Genomic DNA, 20188 nt, shown 5'->3' on the forward strand with positions numbered 1-20188 from the left:
TTTGTTACATTCTTGAGCAACCCCACAAATCGTGAGGCTGGGGGCTGTGGATTACAAGCACTAAAGGCCAGTGTCAGAGCGTGGTGCAGGGAGCAGACAGGCATCAGCTAAGAAAGAAAAAGTGGGTGTTGCAGGTAATACGATCACTGATCTAAAAACCCAAGAGATCAACTGAAAAACCCAAGAGATCAAGTGGACTATAATAAGAGGGTTCATTAAGGTGACCAAATGCAAACATGCAAAGATTAATCATGCCTTAGGAAACCAGCCTTCAAGTTGCCTTTGACTTAGAGCTGTAAGGCAATGCTTATTTAAATTGGCCAATATTATAGCAGTTGTTGGAGAATGAATGAGAAAGGTGGATGCAAACAGATTCTAATGATAAAATTCCTTCTCACCCTAGAGACAACAAGTTTGTGTGTGTGTGTGAAATACAAACCCATAAAAATATAGCTTTGGTAGTTTTATTTTTCAGATTCAGAATTGTCTTGAGATTGTCTCATTCAAAGATAATAAGCCTGTGACTATCAGCTAACTGTCTTGGAAAGCCCCTGTATTTCTTGTAACACTTGTGCCCATCCTAACAGATTGTGTTAGTTCCTGGGGCTGCTACAATGAAGTGTCATGAACTGTTTGGCTTAAACAGCAGAAATGTGTTTTCTCACAGCTTTGAAATCCAGGAGTCAGAGATTAAGGGGTCAGCAGTGTCGGCGTCTTCTGAAGCCTAGCTCCTGGCCTCCTTGACCTCATTTTATTTTATTACCTCTTTAAAGACCCTATTTCAAAATATGGTCACATTCTAAAGTACTAGAGGTTGGGACTTCAATATTTAAATTTGTGGGAGGCCAGTGGGAACACAACCCAGCCCATAACACAGACTAGGGTAAGTTTAGATACATAAATTTAGCTAAAGCATACGTGATAGAGAAAAGGTTTGGGAAAATAGGATTCTAAAATTATTTTCTATTTACTAGTTAACCAATTTGAAAATGTAATGGGGGAAAATTCCATTCATAATAGCAAAACAAATACATAAGCAACCAAAAATAAAAACCAAGTTCAACAATTAACAAACAAGGGAGTTCCCATTATGGCTCAGGGGAAACAAATCTGAGTAATATCCATGAGGACACAGGTTTGATTCCTGGCCTCTCTCAGTGGGTTAAAGATCTGGCACTGCCATGAGCTGTAGGGTAGGTTGAAGATGCCCCTCAGATCTGGATCTGGCATGGCTGTGGTATAGGCCAGCAGCTATCGCTCCAATTAGACCCCTAGCCTGGGAACCATCTTATGCCATGGGTGCTGCCCTAAAAGACAAAAAACAAAACAAAACAAAACAAAACAAAACAAAAAAAAAAAAAAAACAAAAAAAACCTAAGCAAGATTTACATGGAAAACTGTAGCTGTGACTATAAACATGCAAGCGCTTAACTATATACACATACATATCTGCATGCATACACACATTTAGGCAGCCCAAATTTAGCTAAAGTGTATTTGACATAAAATACATTTAAGAATGCAGGTTTGGGATTATAGAATTCCAAAATTGTTGTCCTAATACCACCATTAACCAATTATAAAGTATAATGGGGGAGTTCCCATTGTAGCTCAACAGGTTAAGGACCTGACATTGTCTCTGTGAGGATAGAGTTTCCATCCCTGGCCGCTCTCTGGTTTAAGGACCTGGTGTTGTCATAAGCTGTGGTGTAGGTCACAGATGCAGCTCGGATCCTGTGTTGCCATGGCTGTAGCTCTGATTTGAACTCTAGCCTGAGAACTTCCATATGCTGCAGGTGTGGCTATAAAAATGAAAAAAATATATATATATACACACACACATATAAAATGGGGACATAAAAATAGATTTGAAAAAATGGAAAGATATATAACAGGATGACGCATTCCAGGATAGGAAGACTCAATATTGTACATATGACCATTCTTCCCCCAAATATAAATTCAATGCAATCGTAATCAAAACACAATAAAATTTTTATGGAGGTTGACAAGGTGAATCTGAACTTCATCTGGAAGACAAAATGTTCAATGATAATTAACATAAAATCAATGATGGGGGCATCTCTTACCCAAACAAATAAAACATACTATATATCACTGCCAATTCAATGCAGTGTGGTGTTTCTATAGGTACAGATATAGAAATCAAAAAAATAAAATAGACAAAATTGAAACAGACCCATGTACATGCGTAATTTAATAACACTAAAAGTCAATTTAAAAAGTGGGAAAAGGAAAAATCACTTAACGAATGATAATATAACATTGACTATTCAACTAGAAACACATAAAATTAGATTTATAATTTGTGATACAAAAAAACAATAGATGGATTTAAAAATTAAACATGAACAACAAAGTTATAAAAGTTTTAGTCGGAAATATAAAACAGGTACTTTGATCATTTGTGGCAAAGAAGGCCCACGAAAGGGATATAAAACACAGAAGCCATGAAAAAAGTTACAGAAAAGTGTAACTGCTAAACATTTGCTGAAATTGCTTGAAGAAAGGCACCATCAGCGAAACGAAAACACAAGCAACGGATTAGAAGAAAATGTCAGCAGTCTGTACAATCCCCCAGAGCTGATTCACCAGAACATATTAAGATCCCACTCTGGTAAGATAGTAATTAATTTTCAAATACAAATGACTAATAAAAACATGATTAGAGCCCATCCCCAGTAGTAATAAAAGGAGTGGGAATCGAAGAGCATAATGAGACCTCCCCTCCAGACTCTAAAAATCAATTAATTACATCCTGCACTGGCGGGGTGTGAAGAAGCATGTAGGCTCACATGCTCCCAAAGAAAGAAGAATTGGCTACAGATAGGTACAGCTTTGTTGAATTGGCAATATTAATCAAAAATGTTAAATAGCATGGCCTTTGGCTGAATAATTCCACTTTCAGTTATCTATGTTATAAAAACACAGCATATAAAGATATAAGGACGGTTATTGCAGTATCTTTTGTAAAAGAGTTTTTAAAACAACCAACATCTCTATAAACAGGAGCAAAATTTAAACTACAGTGCCTCTTTACTACCAACTAGTTTATAACTAGAAGGAAGGGTCAGGGACATGAAAGGCTATTTTTACTGTTTTCTTATTCCTGCCTTGTATAATTCTGTTATAGTTTAAAATGTTCTAAAATTTAAATAAAATTTTTTAAATGAAAGAAAACACAGGTGAAGCAACTGAGTGCCACCCTCATTAACGCCACCTCCCTTCATCTGTGTGCATTTAGTCTTTTTCTCGTGAATCAGCAGCAGAGACCTGTGGCAGAGAGCTGTTGAGTCATTCTGCTCTGTCCTTGGGTCCGAGGCTCCAAGGAGTCTAAACTTTCATGCCCATCTGCACACAGCTTTTAAAAATTCATTACAATGTTAGCTGCTTTTTTGCTGGGTTTTTTTTTTTTTTTTTTTTAATGGCTACTTCAATGGCTGCCATTCCTCCTCCTGGCTCCTGCAAAAGAGGGAACAGACGGCCCTGTTCCCTTTCTCCACAGAGTGATTGGCGGTTCCATTCATATGGGGGGGGGGGGTCCTGTCATCAGGTTACCATCTCCAATCTGGGGGCTTAAGAAGGGCAACGTGGTGGTCAGCTCAGTCGGAACCCACTTTTTTTTTTTGTCTTTTTAGGGGGCACTCACGACATACGAAAGTTCCCAGGCTAGGGATTCAATGGAGCTACAGCTGCCAGCCTACACCACAGCCACAGGTGCAGGGGATCCAAGACCTACACCACAGCTCAGGCAACGCTGGATCTTTAACCCACTGAGCCAGGCCAGGGTTGGAACCCGAGTCCTCATGAATGCTAGTTGTGTTCGTTAACCCTGAGCCATGACGGGATGCCAGGCGGGCCCTGTTTAAAAGCTTTCATGTGCTGTAATTTCAACAGCTTGTTTTAACCTTAGAGTGAGGGTTCCACCCAGAGAAGTGGGAGGTCACACAGAATCTGGATTATGACTTCCTACCAGTTTGACTTTGGGTGTCCTCACCCGTCAAATGGGGATGCTACCAACCACACAGCTTCCCTCATAGGCTTGTTGTTAATAGGAGACCAAGAAATGCATGGGAAGGGTTCTATGCTCTGCTTGGAACATAAAATAATTATTACTTTTTAGAAACTTGTGGAATACAAAACTTAATAGGACATATTTCCTGCCCTTGAACTTGGGATGGTGCAGGAGAAAGAAGCACAACAAACTATTTTTGTTGTAGCTGCTACCATGAGGTGTTTATTCTAGAGAAGCGCTTAGGCTGAGCGAGGAGGAGGTGAGGCTTGAGCTAAGCCTCGAAGGAGGAGTTAGGTTTAGGCCAGGGACTGGGGGATGGGGAGAGGACAGGCCACTGGTAAAAGGAGGAAGGGGACTTGGGGGGCGGGCAGCAGGAGTGGTGAACCCCCTGGGGGCGGTGGGGGGTTGGGGGTGATGGAGGGTAATGTTTGTGTGGAGGGCAGGACAGGATGGGGAGCAGCTGCAGAGGACCTGCATCCTGAGAACTCTGGAGAATTTCTGAAGGGTTTTAGTTGGGATAGATATATTTTTAGAGTTGTATTTGAGGATAGCTCCAACTGTTGGGGAAAGTGTGGATTGAGGAGTGAGAAAGAGAGGGCAGGGAGACCAACTAAGAGGCGGTGGCCACTTCCTGGTGACAGAAGATAGGAGCCTGAGTGGAGCGACCATGGTGGCAAAGAGGGCTGGACGTGAAGCACAGTCAGCACCAAGACCCGGCAGCACCTGGGGCTGTGCAGGGTTGAGGGGAAGATGGTGTAGACAGAGTAAGAGCCAAGGAGTGGACTTCAAGGAGTCAGGAAGGAGGCCATGATGCTGTCACTTGACTCTTTTCTGGCACAGTCCCTCCTGGACTCTTGAGTCTTGTGTAGGCACTGGGATTGCTGAATAAAAGAAGTTTCTCTAAAACCTCCACCAGACCCTGGGGAGGGAGCCAGACTGTGATGGGTCCCCCCAAGGCAGAGTACCTTTGCCACTGGAGAACCCCAGGACTCTAAGGTCTCAGCTGCAAGGGATATGCCCGTGTCCGGCAGAGCCAGGACAACCGAGGCAATGGTCTTGTTAGGAAAAGACCTGCTGAGAAGGAAGAAAAAGGGGCACTTTTTACAGAGCATTAAGGCTGGTGAGGAGCACTGGTGACATTTGGACAATTCTGGTTAAGTGCGACCCCGTCAGTACCAGCAGGATTTCGATGGGCCTTCGTGCAGTTGGTAAACTTGATAAAATGCCGAGCGTTGGGGAAACTCATTGACTTTTGTAATTAACATTTCACCCTCGTCCCTCGCTCGCTCTCGGCGCCAGGAAAAAGCGCCGCGCTTCACGGTTCCGCCAGGGGGCAGGAGAGGTTACATTACACAGAATTAAAAAAAAAAAAAAAAAAAAAAAAAAAAAAAAAAATCCCCAAACTTTCCCCCCAAATCTGTGTTCTCTTCCTCATGAAACCGAATCCTCCGGCTGTGGCGTCCCAGGCGCCCGCCCCTCTCCCGCTGCCTCCCCCGGCGCCCCTGCCCTCGCCCTGCGCTGTCCGAGCGCCTCGGACCAGCTTTCCGCAGAACCTCGACCCCCACCGCTTGCCCTGAAAATGAAGGTTTGGCTGCTGCTGGGTCTCCTGCTTGTGCACGAAGCGCTGGAGGATGGTGAGTGACTCTAGGTAGGCGGCTAGCCGGCTTGTGCCCGGACCTTATCCCCGATCCCTCGTGATCCTCCATCTCTTCTCTAACTTTAGACCTTTCCGGCCGGCCCTGGAGCCACTCCTGTCCCGTGCACTTGCCCGCTCCTAGTAGGGTCTCCTTACTCCCTCCACCCCACTCACTTGGAGCTCCAGAAACGGTGACAGCTGTCCCGACCCCTAGGATTCCCACCAGAACCGCTCCTGCGCCGCTGGAAAGCCCTAGGCAGCCAGCAAACCAAACATACCCAGGCAGCGCCTGGTCCAGCCCCTAGTGTCAACGTGTCGGTCTGGGAGGAGGCGCGGTGCAGCGGATCCGCTCACCTCCTCGGTTCGCTAGGGATCCCAGCTTCTGAGGGCGGGTGCCCCCTAAGCTGATTCTTTTACAAAATTCCTCCCCCACTTGTCTTCCTTCCCCATCTGAGTCCTATATTTGTTCCCTATACCAACTTGGGCTTGAATCCTGAAAGATGTGCCTGAATCTTAGGCAGATATTTCTGGATATTAAGCCTTTTCAAAACAACTCAAAACCCCACAGCTCTTACTCTTCTTATCTGATTGGAAGGAAAAGAGGAAGAAAATCGATTTTTGTACAGCATATGGGGGCCCTTGTGCCACTGCACTTTTTGAATGTGTGCCTGTCCTGGACCCACCCTGTTGTGTAGATTCAAAGCCATAGGGTCAGGATTTGTTTGTGTGTGTGTGTGTGTGGGGGGGTGTCTGTTGTTATATTTCTGTCTATTATTTCTGTGTGTTGGTGATTGTTTGGTTGGCTCTATTATTTTTCGATTGGTGTTAATTGTACAGTATATTTGCATCTGGTATATCCTGAAATCTCTCTTGGAAGTCTACTCTATAGTCACTATTTTTGTTTAGTTTTGGTTGAAAAGCAGCTTTTACTGTTATGCAACCTCATGCTGGATCCAGTTCAACCTGGCTCACATTTTATCCACTACTCAGTCCTGACCAGTTCCCTCCTTTCCCGTGAAACTAGAAGCGTTTGCCAGAAAAACACCACATTCTGGTTTGCAAAGTCTATAATAGTTGTTGGGCTTGAAGTTGAATGTGAAGTTCCTTAAGCCTAGAGCCTTGCTGAGTAAAGTGTAGCAGCCGGTCTGCTGGGGAAGAATGGGTCCTCTGCCTAGACAGCAGTTGGCTTGCTTTCGTGTGGTCAAATGCAGTATTAAATTGCTCCTGGCAGGTCCTCATATGTGATGGCTGAAGTGACAGAAATGCAGTATTTGGTATCATTTTTTTGCATAGGGCCAGAGATGGTCAGACAAAATAATTTCAAATGGCCCATCCACTTGATTACACAATTCACTCAAGACACCTGCCTGCCGCAGAGGCTCAGGGAGCAGCCTCAGCCTCCTGATTCTCCCGGCCACCTCACGCCCAGATCACAAACATCTGCCTGGATCAACTTGCATCTATTTAAGTCAAATGCAATTCATTCAAACAATATACGTTTATGAGATTCAGAGGAAATTGAAGACAGACTATTTTATAAGAAATAATTGATACATTTTAGGTATGATAATAGCACTGTGGCTTCGGTTTTTTTTGTTCATTGTTTGGGTTTTTTGATTTTCTTGCAGGGGAGTTTGTTTTCGTTTTTGTTTTTTCCGGCCTTGGCGTGCAGTGGTGGGATCTCATTTCTTTTTTTTTCTTCTTTTTTTTTTTTTTTGCTATTTCTTGGGCCGCTTCTGTGGCATATGGAGGTTCCCAGGCCAGGGGTTGAATCAGAGCTGTAGCCACCGGTCTTATGCCAGAGCCACAGCAACGTGGGATCCGAGCCGCGTCTGCAACCTACATTGCAGCTCACCGCAACACCAGATCCTTAACCCACTGAGCAAGGCCAGGGACTGAACCCGAAACCTCATGGTTCCTAGTCGGATTCGTTAACCACTTCGCCATGAAGGGAACTCCAGGATCTCATTTCTGAGACCAGGGATTGAACCTTAGGCCACAGTGGTGAAAGCGCCAAGTCCATTAGTTTAGGGGGTTGGTAATGATAGGCCACCAGGGAACTCCTTCTGTGTCTTTATCTGGCCTTTTCCTCTGGGTGTGGGTCTCTTATAAGAACACCAGCACATTGTATCCTAATGACCTCATCTAAACTTGATTATGTCTACAGATATCCTATTTCCAGATAAGGTTACATTCATGATACCAGAGGTTAGGACATCAATGCATCTTTTGGGGACACAGTTCAACCTACACAATAGGGTAGGGGGATGGAGAGGGCTGCGGTGGGCAGTGTGAGCGTGGTTTCGATAGGAGAGTCAGAGACCAGCCTGGAGGGAGGAAGCAAGTGCTGCTTGTCAGAACAAAGAGCCATGTGAGCCAAGGGCACCAGTTTCAAGGTGTCATGGTGGCCAGTGTGGCTGAGGGAGCATGAGGTGTGAGATGAGATTGCAACACCTTGCAGGGCATGGGAAGACTTAGGGCTTTGTTCTAAATTAGATGAAAGTCATGGGAGGGTTTGGAGCAGAGGCTCAGCCCATGGTTTGACTTATATTTGCAAAGGTAGGAGTGCTCAGGTGGAAGCCAGGAGCCTGAGGAGGGGGCTGTTTGAAAAGTCCGGGTGAAAGTGGCTTGGTCCTGGGTGGTTGAAGTAGATGTAGGAAGAAGAGCTTGGGGGCGGGAGTCTATTTTGAAGGTGAAGCGAAAGGATTTGCTGCCAAAGTGGACATGGCTTTGGAAAGAAAGAAGAAACTCATGTGACTCAGAGGGTTTTTTTTTTGTCTTGTTTTTGTTTTTCTGAGCCACAGGATGAATAGAGTTGCCGTTTACTGATGATTGGACACTGAAGAAGGAGCCGATTTGAAAGGGCATTTAGAGTTCAGTGTGGATACGTCCAATTTGAGATGCCAATTTGCCTTCCAAGTGGCAGTGCTGAGTAAGCGATAGAATATTCAGATCTGGAGTTGAGAGGCCAAGTCAGGACAGGAGAAAGGTAGCTCTCAGTGTATAAATGCTGTTAGTGCCAAGGGGGCTGGTGAAGCCACTTAGGGATTGAGTGTCATTAGAGATTGAGAGGAAGGGGTTTCATCCCTTTGGATCAGGCAGGGAAGGAAGATGAGGAAGGCTGCCAAACAGACTGAGTAGGAGTTGTTAGTGGAAAATCAAGACAGTGCCATGTCCTGGGATTCAAGTGAATGAAGTGTTTCAAGAGAGTGGGCATTTTGCAATATATACAATAATGGCTTTGTGATGTTGCACACCTGAAACTAACATGCCACTTGAGCTGTCAATGACATCTCAATTAAAAAAAAATCAAGATGAACTGTGTTCCAATGGATGTGCTAAAAAAAAAAAAATGTTTCAATTTAAGGTCTCTATCCTGAGATGGAAGTGTGTAATTCTTAGAAGTTGCTCTTTCAAGAAAATGAGACTTTAAGCAGTGGTAGGGAGAGTATTTTGGAGTGGGGTTCTGGAAGGGAGTAGGGAAAAGAAAGACTCTCATTGTTCTGCATTTTCATCTCCCTACTGTCGTTGCTTTTGCGATATCTCAGATTTGTTCTTGGAGAAATGGATATTCCTATGGGGTGTTTTATGAGGAGTGAAAAAAAAAGAATGAGGTGTGCCTCTATTTATATAACTGGTTAGGGGAACCCATCAGCTACTCAGCATATTTATAGAGTGGAGGTTTTGATGCTGTTCCTGGGTCAGATCTCCCCCTTTGACTGCCCATAGGGAGAAAAATCGAACAGCTGTAGGCCTTGGTTGCTAATGGCTGTGTTTACATGGAGTCCTGGTCTAAGCAGCTGTCAGTGATTCTTCTAATGAATTTTTCTCCTCCAACATAATCTGATAGAATGTGAGAGGTTGGAGTTCCCTTCGTGGTGCAGCAGAAACACACCTGACTAGCATCCATAAGGATGCGGGTTTGATCCCTGGCCTCTCTCAGTCGGTTGAGGGATCCATTGCTGTGAGCTATGGTGTAGGTTGCAGACATGGCTCAGATCCCACTGTTGCTGTGGCTGTGGTGTAGGCCAGCAGTGTGGCTCTGATTGGACCCCTAGCCTGGGAACCTCCATATGCTGCAGGTGTGGCCCTAAAAAGCAAAAAATAAATAAATAAAAAATTAAAAAAAATAAAAGAATGTGAAAGGTTCATAATCAGGTCACCTTTCTTGAATAAGGTTTGATTGCAATCAATCCTCAGTTGCTGCTAAAGCATTACAGTCCTTTGCCCTGCGTACTTCTGGCTGTGTAGTATTTAGTCATTCGTTTTGGAGACTGGCGTCTCCGGCTGGAGATGCTTTGGAAAAGCATCTCCAGCCCTTCCAGGAGGGTTGCCCTCATTTTGGGCATAAAGTTCTGTTTGACTTGGAACTTCTTGACAAAGCCTGCCCCCACCCCCAACAAAGAAACCACTCAGACAATGGTGCCGTGCATGAGATTCTTGCAAATAAAATGAAACGCTAATCTCAAGTGAGTTGAAAGCAACAGCATGAATCAGAGAATACTCTAGATCTGGTTTTTTCACTGCGTTTTTAGTAACCTGGGTGGAGCTATTTCCTTTTTTTTTTTTTTTTTTTTTTTTTTTTTTGGTCTTTTGTCCTTTTAGGGCTGCACTCATGGCATATGGAGGTTCCCAGGCTAGGGGGCAAATCAGAGCTACAGCTGCCAGCCTATGCCACAGCTCACAGCAATGCCAGATCCTTAACCCACTGAGTGAGGCCAGGGATCAAACTCACAACCTCATGATTCCTAGTCAGGTTCATTTCCACTGCACCCCAACAAGAGCTCCCAATTCTCTTTTCACCTGTAAGTTAAGCAGATTAATGAGCTGGCTTGCCTCCTTCAATTATCATGGACATCGCCGTGAGACATAAGGCAACAATACAACAACAAACAGACCTTGCTAGCACTTGCTTGTTCTGGGTCAGACACAAGTCTCAGCATTTTAAACACAATAATTCCTTAAATCCCCACAACAATCCATGGGCTAGTCATTGTTATCGTGTAATTCTCAATTTATGGATAAGGGAACTAAGAGAGAGGTAAGTAATTTCCCAAGGTCATTGCTGACTTATCATTCAGGACCTGAAGTCCAAAATTACATCTAATAGTTTGTAAAATTTACCCCCTATAAATATGGGGTAAAATTAAAATTTTGTTTCATAACCTCAAAATGCAGTGGTAACAGACCTTCGCTTTTATATATATACAATATAAATTCTTTTTTTTTTTCTTTTTTAGGCCTTTGGGAAATGATTTACTTAGGCTAAAGAGTCACATTCTTTTAAAAAGTTAGACATAAAGAGTTCCTGTTGTGCGTCAGCGGGTTAAGAACCATGCATAATGTTTGTGAGGATTCAAGTTCAATCCCTGGCCTCAATCAGTGGGTTAAAGATCTGGCATTGTCATGAGCTGTGGTGTAGGTCACAGACTTGCCTTGGATCCAGCATTGCTCTGGTATAGGCTGGCAGCTGCAGCTTGGATGTGACACTTAGCCTGGGAATTTCCTTAAGCTGCAGATGCAGCCCCAAAAAGAAAAAAAAAAAAGATGTGGCATTTGGCAGTTGCTTAGTCCTAAGACTTGTTCCTGGGGCTGCTGGTCTGGCTTCTCCAACTTAGTGTCATTACTGTCAAACCATGGGCCAATTCCTCAGTCAGGCAGCAGGACCAGCTGCTATATTCTTAGACCGACTAATGGGCCTGTTTGGTCAAAAGGTCAAATAATTTTTTTAGGGATAATAGCACATACTTGAAGGCACAATATCCAGATTAAGTGAATATTCCTGAGTAGCATCGCCACCCAGGCTCTGAGAGCCATCATCCAGGCCAGGGGCATGGGTTTCCCAGATTCCAGAGGATTTACAAACACTTGTTTTCATTTCCCTAACTTGAAGTCCTATTACATGATCAAGAAAACACCCAATCAGACACCAGTCCAGAGGTCCATGGTCTCATAGGCATGGTATGACTGAAATGCATGCAGGGTACAGATGACCTGGACAGCATAATGGTAGGCTTTTATTTTCTGCCTTAAGAATAAAACTGGTGACATTTACTCTATTGCCATTCTGAGATTATGCTTCACAATTGATGTTGCTGGGTTAGTATGTTTCTGTGGGTCTAATGTGTTGGCTGGGATTGCAGTGCTTCTCCTTCTCGAAGTTGTGGAAATATGTGCATGAGTGCATTGCCCACCCCATTGGTCATTAGAATCCTGGTGTATTTACCCCAAATATTCACAGCCTGGGGAGATCTTGACAAACAGTAGATTTAACAGCAGCTCTTGGGGACCTGCCTTGGAGACTAGGGCTCAAGGACACAGCTCTGGTCCCTGGCAGGACTGAGAAAACTCAGGTGGGCCCATGACCCAGAGTTACCAGAGTAGAGGAAGGCTGGGAAATCAGATGAGAGTCAGACCCAGGAAATGGACAGGTCACAGTGGAACTGGTGTTGGGGAAGGGATGGCAGGGCTCAGGGACAAAGGCAATGAGCCACGGAGTGGATGCTGACACTAAGCTCACAGTGGGATGGGTTCCAGAGCCTCAGCCAGGCTGAACCCAGAGTACGGGCCAAATGGCTCCTATTTCTAAGAGCAAAGGGCAACACACTAAAAAAGCCAAGCTCACCATTACACAGCTGGGTCCATGGCAGTTGAGTTTTGGGTACCAATGATAAGTGTGTGGCTCCATGAAACATTCACAAGCTTCACAAACATTCACACCCATGTAACCAGCCCAGAACAAGACCGAGCGGGCCTGGCAATCCCTCTCCTGTCTCTTTGGGATCCAAGGAAAACCACCACCTGACTCCTAGCCTCAGGGATTCTGACCCGAGGATTCTAAAAAATCCAAGTTTATGTTATTTATAAATCGGGAAACCTGCATTCCTGCCGTCCTTTGAGAAATTGGATCCTGTAACCCTGGGCACTCAATCCCTCAAGGTAGCTGCTCCTTGGAAAGGGTGTGGCCTCTCCATGACCGCTGGCTCACCTCATTTTTGTCCCCTGCCTGGCCTGCTGGTTAAGCACTTGCAATACTTGCCTTTTTCCATTTCCCCATCCTAGTTTCAGTGTCTTTGTTCTCTTGACCACGTCGAGCCCTTTACATGCCAAGCTTATGCTATATAAATATGAGCATCAAAGAGGGACAATTTTTTTTCCCGATTTATCACATTTCCCCATTTTGTACAAATGCCCTGTAATTCCCTTCACTGACCGATATTTATATTGTTATCTGTTCAAAATATCTACTGGCTGTTTATCTGCATGTACTAAAATGGACATCAGGAGAAGTGAGTTTTTCTCCCACATTCTGCCACTAACCATCTTTGCACAATTTATTTAACATGTGAGGCTTCCTTTATTACTTATAAAATCTATAGCATGAGGACTTTAAGTGGTCTCTCAGGATCCTGTAACTCTGGATATTCTGTAATTCTGTGGGCTTCTATCCAGGTCGCCTTGGAGCAGAGAGTGGGGCAAATGAATGGCCTAGTCCTTTCATCCTCGCTGGGTGGACACAGCACACGGCCATGCAGGCCAGGTGGTCAGTTAAGATTCCTGGAACTCAGAGGCTTCTCAAGGCTGGACAGCGATGTCTGTAGCGAAGGGAAAAGCAGCAGTATGAAAATGGACTTGAAGGTGGTCAATTCTTATTTTTCCACTATGTGGCAGCAATTCTCAACAGTGTTGGTGATAAGATCCTCCTCCCCCAGCACCTTTTGTTGGCTAAGTTCTAAACCATTGCTACAGTTACCACTGAGTTGTAATAATGTCTATGGTGGTTTTTTGTTTTTTTTTTTTTTTTTTTTTTTTTTGTCTTTTAGGGCCACATATGGAAGTTCCCAGGCTAGGGGTTGAATCAGAGCTACAGCTGCCAGCCTACAGCACAGCCACAGCCACACGAGATCTGAGCCACATCTGTGACCTACACCACAGCTCATGGCAATGCCGGATCCTTAACCCACTGAGTGAGGCCAGGGATCAAACCTGCATCCTCATGGATATGAGTTGGGTTCTTAACCCACTGAGTCACAATGGGAATGTATTCTATGTATTTTTTTAAATGAGCACAGGGTTTGCACGTATTTCTTACTAAGCCTTGAATGGATGGTGTCAGCCCTGATGCACTCTTGGACTGATGCCATTGCATGTACTCTTTTGGGAGAAAGTTGGTGGTGGTTCGAAATCTTGTTGGGTGTGCTTGCAGTACAATCTGCGCTCCACTCCCTGTACATATTCCTAACTTTAAACAGTAGGTTCCAGATGAGCAATGACAGGACTGAAATGGCAAGGACCAAAAACAGATCTTAAGAGGCTTTGGTTCCCCCACACTGGGTCATTGCTTTGAAGATGCTGAGGTTGTGTGTGAACTGCAAGGAAAAACAGTTTTATTTGGGAAGTATGAATGTTAGCTCTACAAGAAATATTTTACTGACTTTGAACAAAATCTTTGAAGTTGAAATCCACTCCCTTTCAGTTACTAACTGGTTTAGAGGAAAAGAATGAACCAAGAAAATCATTATTCCCAAAAACAATTTTGATTTAAGAGGAACTGGGTATTAAAAAGTGACAAGGGGGGTTCTCATTGTGGATCAGCGGTAACAAACCTGACGAGTAACCATGAGGATGCGCGTTTGACCCCTGGCCTCGCTCAGTGGGTTAAAGATCCAGCATTGCCATAAGCTGTGGTGTAGGCTGGCAGCTGCAGTTCCAATGGGACCCCTAGCCGGGGAACTTCCACATATCATGAGTGCAGCCCTAAAAACCAAAAAAAAAAAAAAAAAAAAAAAAAAAAAAAAAAAAAAAAGGTGACCTGTTTTAGGGGTTGTACTGTTAGGCTATTAACAACCACTGTTCTCTCCTCACATTTGTCCCAGTTACAGGCCAGCATCCTCCCAAGAACAAGCGCCCAAAGGAGCCAGGAGAGAACAAAATCAAGCCTACTAACAAAAAGGTGAAGCCCAAAATTCCTAAAATAAAGGACAGAGACTCAGCTGATTCCGTGCCGAAGACACAGTCTATAATGATACAAATGATGGATAAAGGTCGCTTCCAGAAACCCGCTGCTACCCTGAGTCTGACGGCAGGGCAAACCCTGGAGCTTCGATGTAAAGGGAATAAAATTGCATGGAGCTATCCTGCTTACCTTGACACCTTTAAGGACACCCGCCTCAGGTAAGGACGCCCACCTTGGGTAACCCCCCCCCCTTTTCTTTTAACTTGTGTTGCTTCAAAGATTTTGGTTTCATACACTTGTTTAATATCGCATTGTTTCTGACATCTACCATTTCACTTTAGTAGAATATAAAAATCAAAGCTCAATGAGCAAAAGCCATTGATTTTATTTCTTCACCCAGTTTAAAAAAAATGATCGCAAATCCTTTCAACACTGGTTAAACAGTGAACTCTTATAAGAAGCCGTAGGACAGATCATTGAAACTGTGATGTATTGAAGTAGAGATGTAAGAATTAACATCATAAGAAATAAAGGATGCTATGCTTTGTTGTTTTTAAGTAATTGTAATGAAAATTGACTAATGGGAGATTCTTGTGAACAACTTGACTGGAGATGAACTGCTTTTAACACTTTCAACGCTTCTGATGATTTTTTTACTTTTCCAAGAATAGGGCTTTTTTCATATTATTTTTATTTTTGAGACTTTATTGGAGTATAGTTGACTTACAATGTTAGTTTCAGGTGTACAGCGAAGTGAATCAGTTATATATACGTATATCCATTCCTTTTCAGATTCTTTTCCCATATAGGTTATCACACAGTATTTGGTAGATTTCCCTGTGCTGTACGGTGGGTCTTTATTACTTATCCCTAGTAGTGAGTATATGTCAATCCCAGCCTCCCAATTTATTCCTCCTCCCATCACAATTTCCCCTTTGGTATCCATAAGTTTGCTCTAGAAATCTTTTGAGTCTATTTCTGTTTTGTGAATAAGTTCCTTTGTATCATTTTTATTAGATTCTACATATTAGTGGTCTCATATGATATTTGTCTTTGTCTGACCTCACTTAGTATGATAATGTCTAGGTCCATCTATATTGCTGCAAATGGCATTATTTCATTCTTTTTTATGGCTGAGTAATATCCCATTGTATATGTGTATTACATCTTCTTTGTCCATTCCTCTGTCAATGGACGTTTAGGCTGCTTCCTGGTCTTAGCTGTTGTAAATAGTGCTGCAATGAACAATGTGGTGCATGTTATCTTTTCAAATGATGGTTTTCTCTGGATAGATGCCAGACATTGCTGGATCATATGGTACTTCTGTATTTAGTTTCTTATGGAACTTCCACATTGTTCTCCATAGTGGTTATGCCAACTCACATTCCCACCAACAGTGTAGGAGGGTTTCCTTTTCTCCACACCCTCTCCAGAACTTATTGTCTGTAGATATTTTAATGATGATTATTCTGACAGGTGTGATGTGGTACTTCATTGTAGTTTCGATTTGCATTTCTCTAATAATTAGTGATATTGAGCATCTTGTCATGGGTTTTTTGGAAATCTGTCTGTCTTCTTTGGAGGAATGAACATTTAGATCTTCTGCCCGTCTTATGATTGGGTTGTTTTAGGTTTTTTACATAAAGCTGCATATGCTGTTTGTATATTTTGGAGATTAATCCCTTGTTGGTCCCTTCATTTGCAAAGATTTCTCCCATTCTCTGCATTGTCTTTTTTTTTTTATGGTTTCCTTTGCTGTGCAAAAATTAAATTTAATTAGGTCCTATTTGTTTATTTTTGTTTTTATTTTCTTTAATCTAGGAGGTGGATCTTAAAAGATATTGCTGCAATTATGTCAGAGAATGTTCTACCTATGTTTTCCTCTAAGAGTTTTATATAATCTGGCCTTACATTTAGATCTTCAATCCATTTTGAGTGTGTTCTGTGTGTGTGTGTGTGTGTGTGTGTGTATAAGAGAATGTTGTAATTTTATTCTTTTACATGCAGCTGTCCAGTTTTCCCAGCACCACTTTTTTTTTTTTTTAAGGGGTACACCCATAGCATGTGGAGATTCCCTGGCTAGGGGTTGGATCAGAGCTACAGCTGCCAGCCACAGCCACAGCCACAGCAATGCAGAATCTGAGCCACGCCTGCGACCTACACCACAGCAGTGCCACAGCCTTAACACACTGAGCAAGGCCATGAATGGAACCTGCATCCTCGTGGTTCCTAGTCAGGTTCATTAAGCACTGCACCATGAACGGAACTCCCCAGCACCACTTATTGAAGAGACTGTCTTTTCCCCGTGGTAGATTCTTGTAATTGACTATATGTGTGTGGATTTATTTCTGGGCTTTCTATCCTGTTCCACTATTCTATATTTCTGTTTTTGTGCCAGCAGCAAGTATATGGCTTTTACATTCAGAGGCATCAATTGGTAGGAAAGCCAAAGATTTCTCATGTTGAATGAGCATCTTCAGGAAAAGTGGTTAAGGTGATGATTTTGAAAACTAAGACAGGGAAGAAAGTCGAGTGTATTTTAGAAAGTACCAGAAAGGGCCTATGGGGTTGGGGGAGGGGTGAGTCCTGCATATCTTTGGGGAAGTCCCCTAAACTCCCTCCCTCAGCTTCGTCATGCAAAGAAGGAAGGGGATTGGACTATACGCTTCCTAAGATTCCAGACTTGTCTTCATGCTTCAGGATAGAGACAGAGAGGAGATACCTGTTTGGGATGATTGGAATGGGAGAAAGAATGTGGATCTTGGGCATCTATCCCAAACCCTGCACGTTCATAGCAGATTCCTATTTCCACACAAACTCCACCTCCTTGGAACTTCATGTTCCTCAAAGTCATCCCCCCCCAACCACTTAGTTGCTCATCTTGGAAACTGGGGTGCAACCTTGCCCTCCTCCTCTCACCCTCACTCTGCGCGCCCAATCCATCACCAAGTTGAGACACTTCAGCTTTCGTAAGAGCCATAAACCTGTCCTCTTTCCATCTCTGGTGTCGCCATCCCCAGTTCCAGGCACGTCATCCCACATCCTGAGTGCTGCAGTAGCCGTACCCAGGCTGGTCCTCCCTCCTCCTCACTGCAGCCAGAGTGAGGTTTAAAATCTGATCTGGTCTTGTCCCTCCCCTTCTTAGCACTCAGACGTCCCCACTGGCGATAAAGCCCAACATCCTCACACGTCTCTGAGACCCTCCCTGATCCCCTCTCTCTGGAGTCGCCCCTGATGTCTAGATTGGTGTCTCTGCTTTCATTGTCCTGGGTTCCTGTGACATCATCAAATGTACGAAGCTCTTGCAGACTTAGAACTTGCTGCCTTCATGGTCTGTAACACTCTGGGCCCCTCTTTACTGACTTCAGCCGCAAGGTCACTTTCTCTGGGAGGCTCATGTCAGGCCTCCCTAGGTTTGTGTCTTCACAGCTACTGGTACATTCTCTTCTGAGCACTTTTCATACTTGTAACTCTTGTTTTTTCTTTAATCAGTATTTTTCACTGGGACTTAACTGAGTGCATGGCATTTAATTTAATCTACTGAATGACTGAATGGCAATCTTCCCCTTATTTCTCACACACATACACCCTGGTGAATAAATGAATGAATGAATGAATGAATGAATGTATTATCTCTATCTACCTGACTTCTTATATTAAGACCTCTATCACATTTTATTCTGGCTTAATCAGATGTGATGGTGTAGAGTTTTGGTTATTGGCTTGAATGAGGGGTGGAGGGTGAGACAATTTTCCTCATTTTTATCTCTATACTTGAGGTGTGTGTGCGTGCGTGTGTTTACTGCTTGGAACAAATCTAGCAAGATTTACTACCATTTACCTTTTAAGTGACTTAATTTACCAAAGTCAAATTTCTGCACTTTTTAAAAACCAGAATTGAGTTGATTTAAATTATTCTGAACAGCTAGTCTTTGACTTAAACTGTTCTAAACCTCAGTGATTTGGCTCTTTTAAGATTTCCTATTTTCGAGGAGTATTTTCAAAGTTATATGAGCCAAAATATGTTTGGAAATATCTTAAGGATTCAGAGTGAGGTGAACATGAATCTGCATTGAAGACAAATAGCCCAGAGCTGAAAAAACCAATTTTGACTTAGCATTAAGTAGGATTTATTCAAAGCACAGTTAAGGCTTTATAAGAAAATAAAGACAGATGTGGGCCCCTGAGGACTTTATGGAAAAATGTGAAAAATGTGAAAAACATTTATCAAACAACAACAACAAAATCACGATTTATTTGACACCAGATATTCAGCAAATCGGCTCTTGACATCTTTCCCGGAACATGGTGGCTGTGGATAGAGAAGTATTCATCTGGTGTTTTCCTTCCCCATGGAATGAGTTCTTTCCCTTCTGATGGCGTTCTGAAAGCCTGGTCATTTTAACCAACTTGGGTAGCTTTCTGGAACCAAGTTCGCCTGCTACTCCATTTCTCCGCATTTCATCTTCTGACCAGAAGAGGGAGCATGTCATGGACCGGAGGTCAGGCTGAAGTACAACTAGATTGCAATCCTGCCTTTAACCATTAACTGGCCAAAGTGATCTTTGATGAGTAATTTCCCTAGAACCCAGTTTCCTTATCTGGAATATGGAGATAATAGTATCTTTGGTAAATGCTGCCTGGCCCGTGTTTGGTGTCCAATGAGCTGTAATTGTTTCTAAGCAATGTGTACTTCTCAAGTATATTTTGGGGCAGTTGATGCTGACCAGGACTCACATAAATCAGGAATTGTGCCCAGCCAATGTGGATTCTGATACAGAGGATCCAAGAGAGTTTGGACCTTCCTTCCCCACTTTCATTTAATTGAGCAATTCTTTTTTTTTTTTTTTTTTTTTTTTTTTGAGATATATTCCCTCTATACTGACTTTGAGATTTTTTTTTTTTTTTTTTGGTCTTTTTTGCTATTTCTTTGGGCCGCTCCAGCGGCATATGGAGGTTCCCAGGCTAGGGGTTGAATCGGAGCTGTAGCCACAGGCCTACGCCAGAGTCACAGCAACGTGGGATCCGAGCGGCGTCTCTGCGACCTACACCACAGCTCATGGCAACGCCAGATTGTTAACCCACTGAGCAAGGGCAGGGACCGAAGCCGCAACCTCATGGTACCTAGTCGGATTTGTTAACCACTGCGCCACGACGGGAACTCTGACTTTGAGAATTTTTATCATGAATAGATGTTGAATTTTGTCACATGCTTTTTCTGTTTTTTTATTTTAATCCTTTGTTGTTAATGTGTTGTATCACATTGACTAGTTTGTGGATATTGCAAAATCCTTGCATCCCTGGGATAAATCCCACTCGAACATGGTGTATGATCCTTTTAATGTATTGTTGAATTCAGTTCACTAATACTCTGAGAATTTTTGCATCTGTGTTTATCAGGACATTGGCCTGTAATGTGTGTGTGTGTGTGTGTGTGTGTGTGTGTGTGTGTGTGTGATGCTTTTATCTTATTTTGGTGTCAGGGTGATGCCAGCCTCATAGAATGAATTTAGGAGCATTCCTTCCTCTTCAATTTCTTAAATAGTTCGAGAAGTATTGG

General features: G+C 43.2%; 1 protein-coding gene across 2 annotated transcripts in view; it reads left to right on the forward strand.

Annotated features, from left to right (window-relative positions):
- PDGFRL (platelet derived growth factor receptor like) overlaps positions 5420-20188 on the forward strand; it is a 49988-nt gene continuing 35219 nt past the window's right edge. The window contains exons 1-2 of one of the 2 annotated variants that reach the window (XM_021077996.1): positions 5420-5670; positions 14549-14846. In XM_021077996.1, coding sequence (XP_020933655.1) covers positions 5616-5670; positions 14549-14846 — 353 coding nt within the window. In that variant the 5' untranslated portion in view covers positions 5420-5615. Of the gene's footprint in view, positions 5685-14548; positions 14847-20188 lie in introns of both variants that reach the window. The other variant, XM_021077998.1, reaches the window with a different exon arrangement.

Source organism: Sus scrofa, chromosome 17, assembly GCF_000003025.6.
Source record: "Sus scrofa isolate TJ Tabasco breed Duroc chromosome 17, Sscrofa11.1, whole genome shotgun sequence".
NCBI classification, from domain to species: Eukaryota; Metazoa; Chordata; class Mammalia; order Artiodactyla; family Suidae; genus Sus; species Sus scrofa.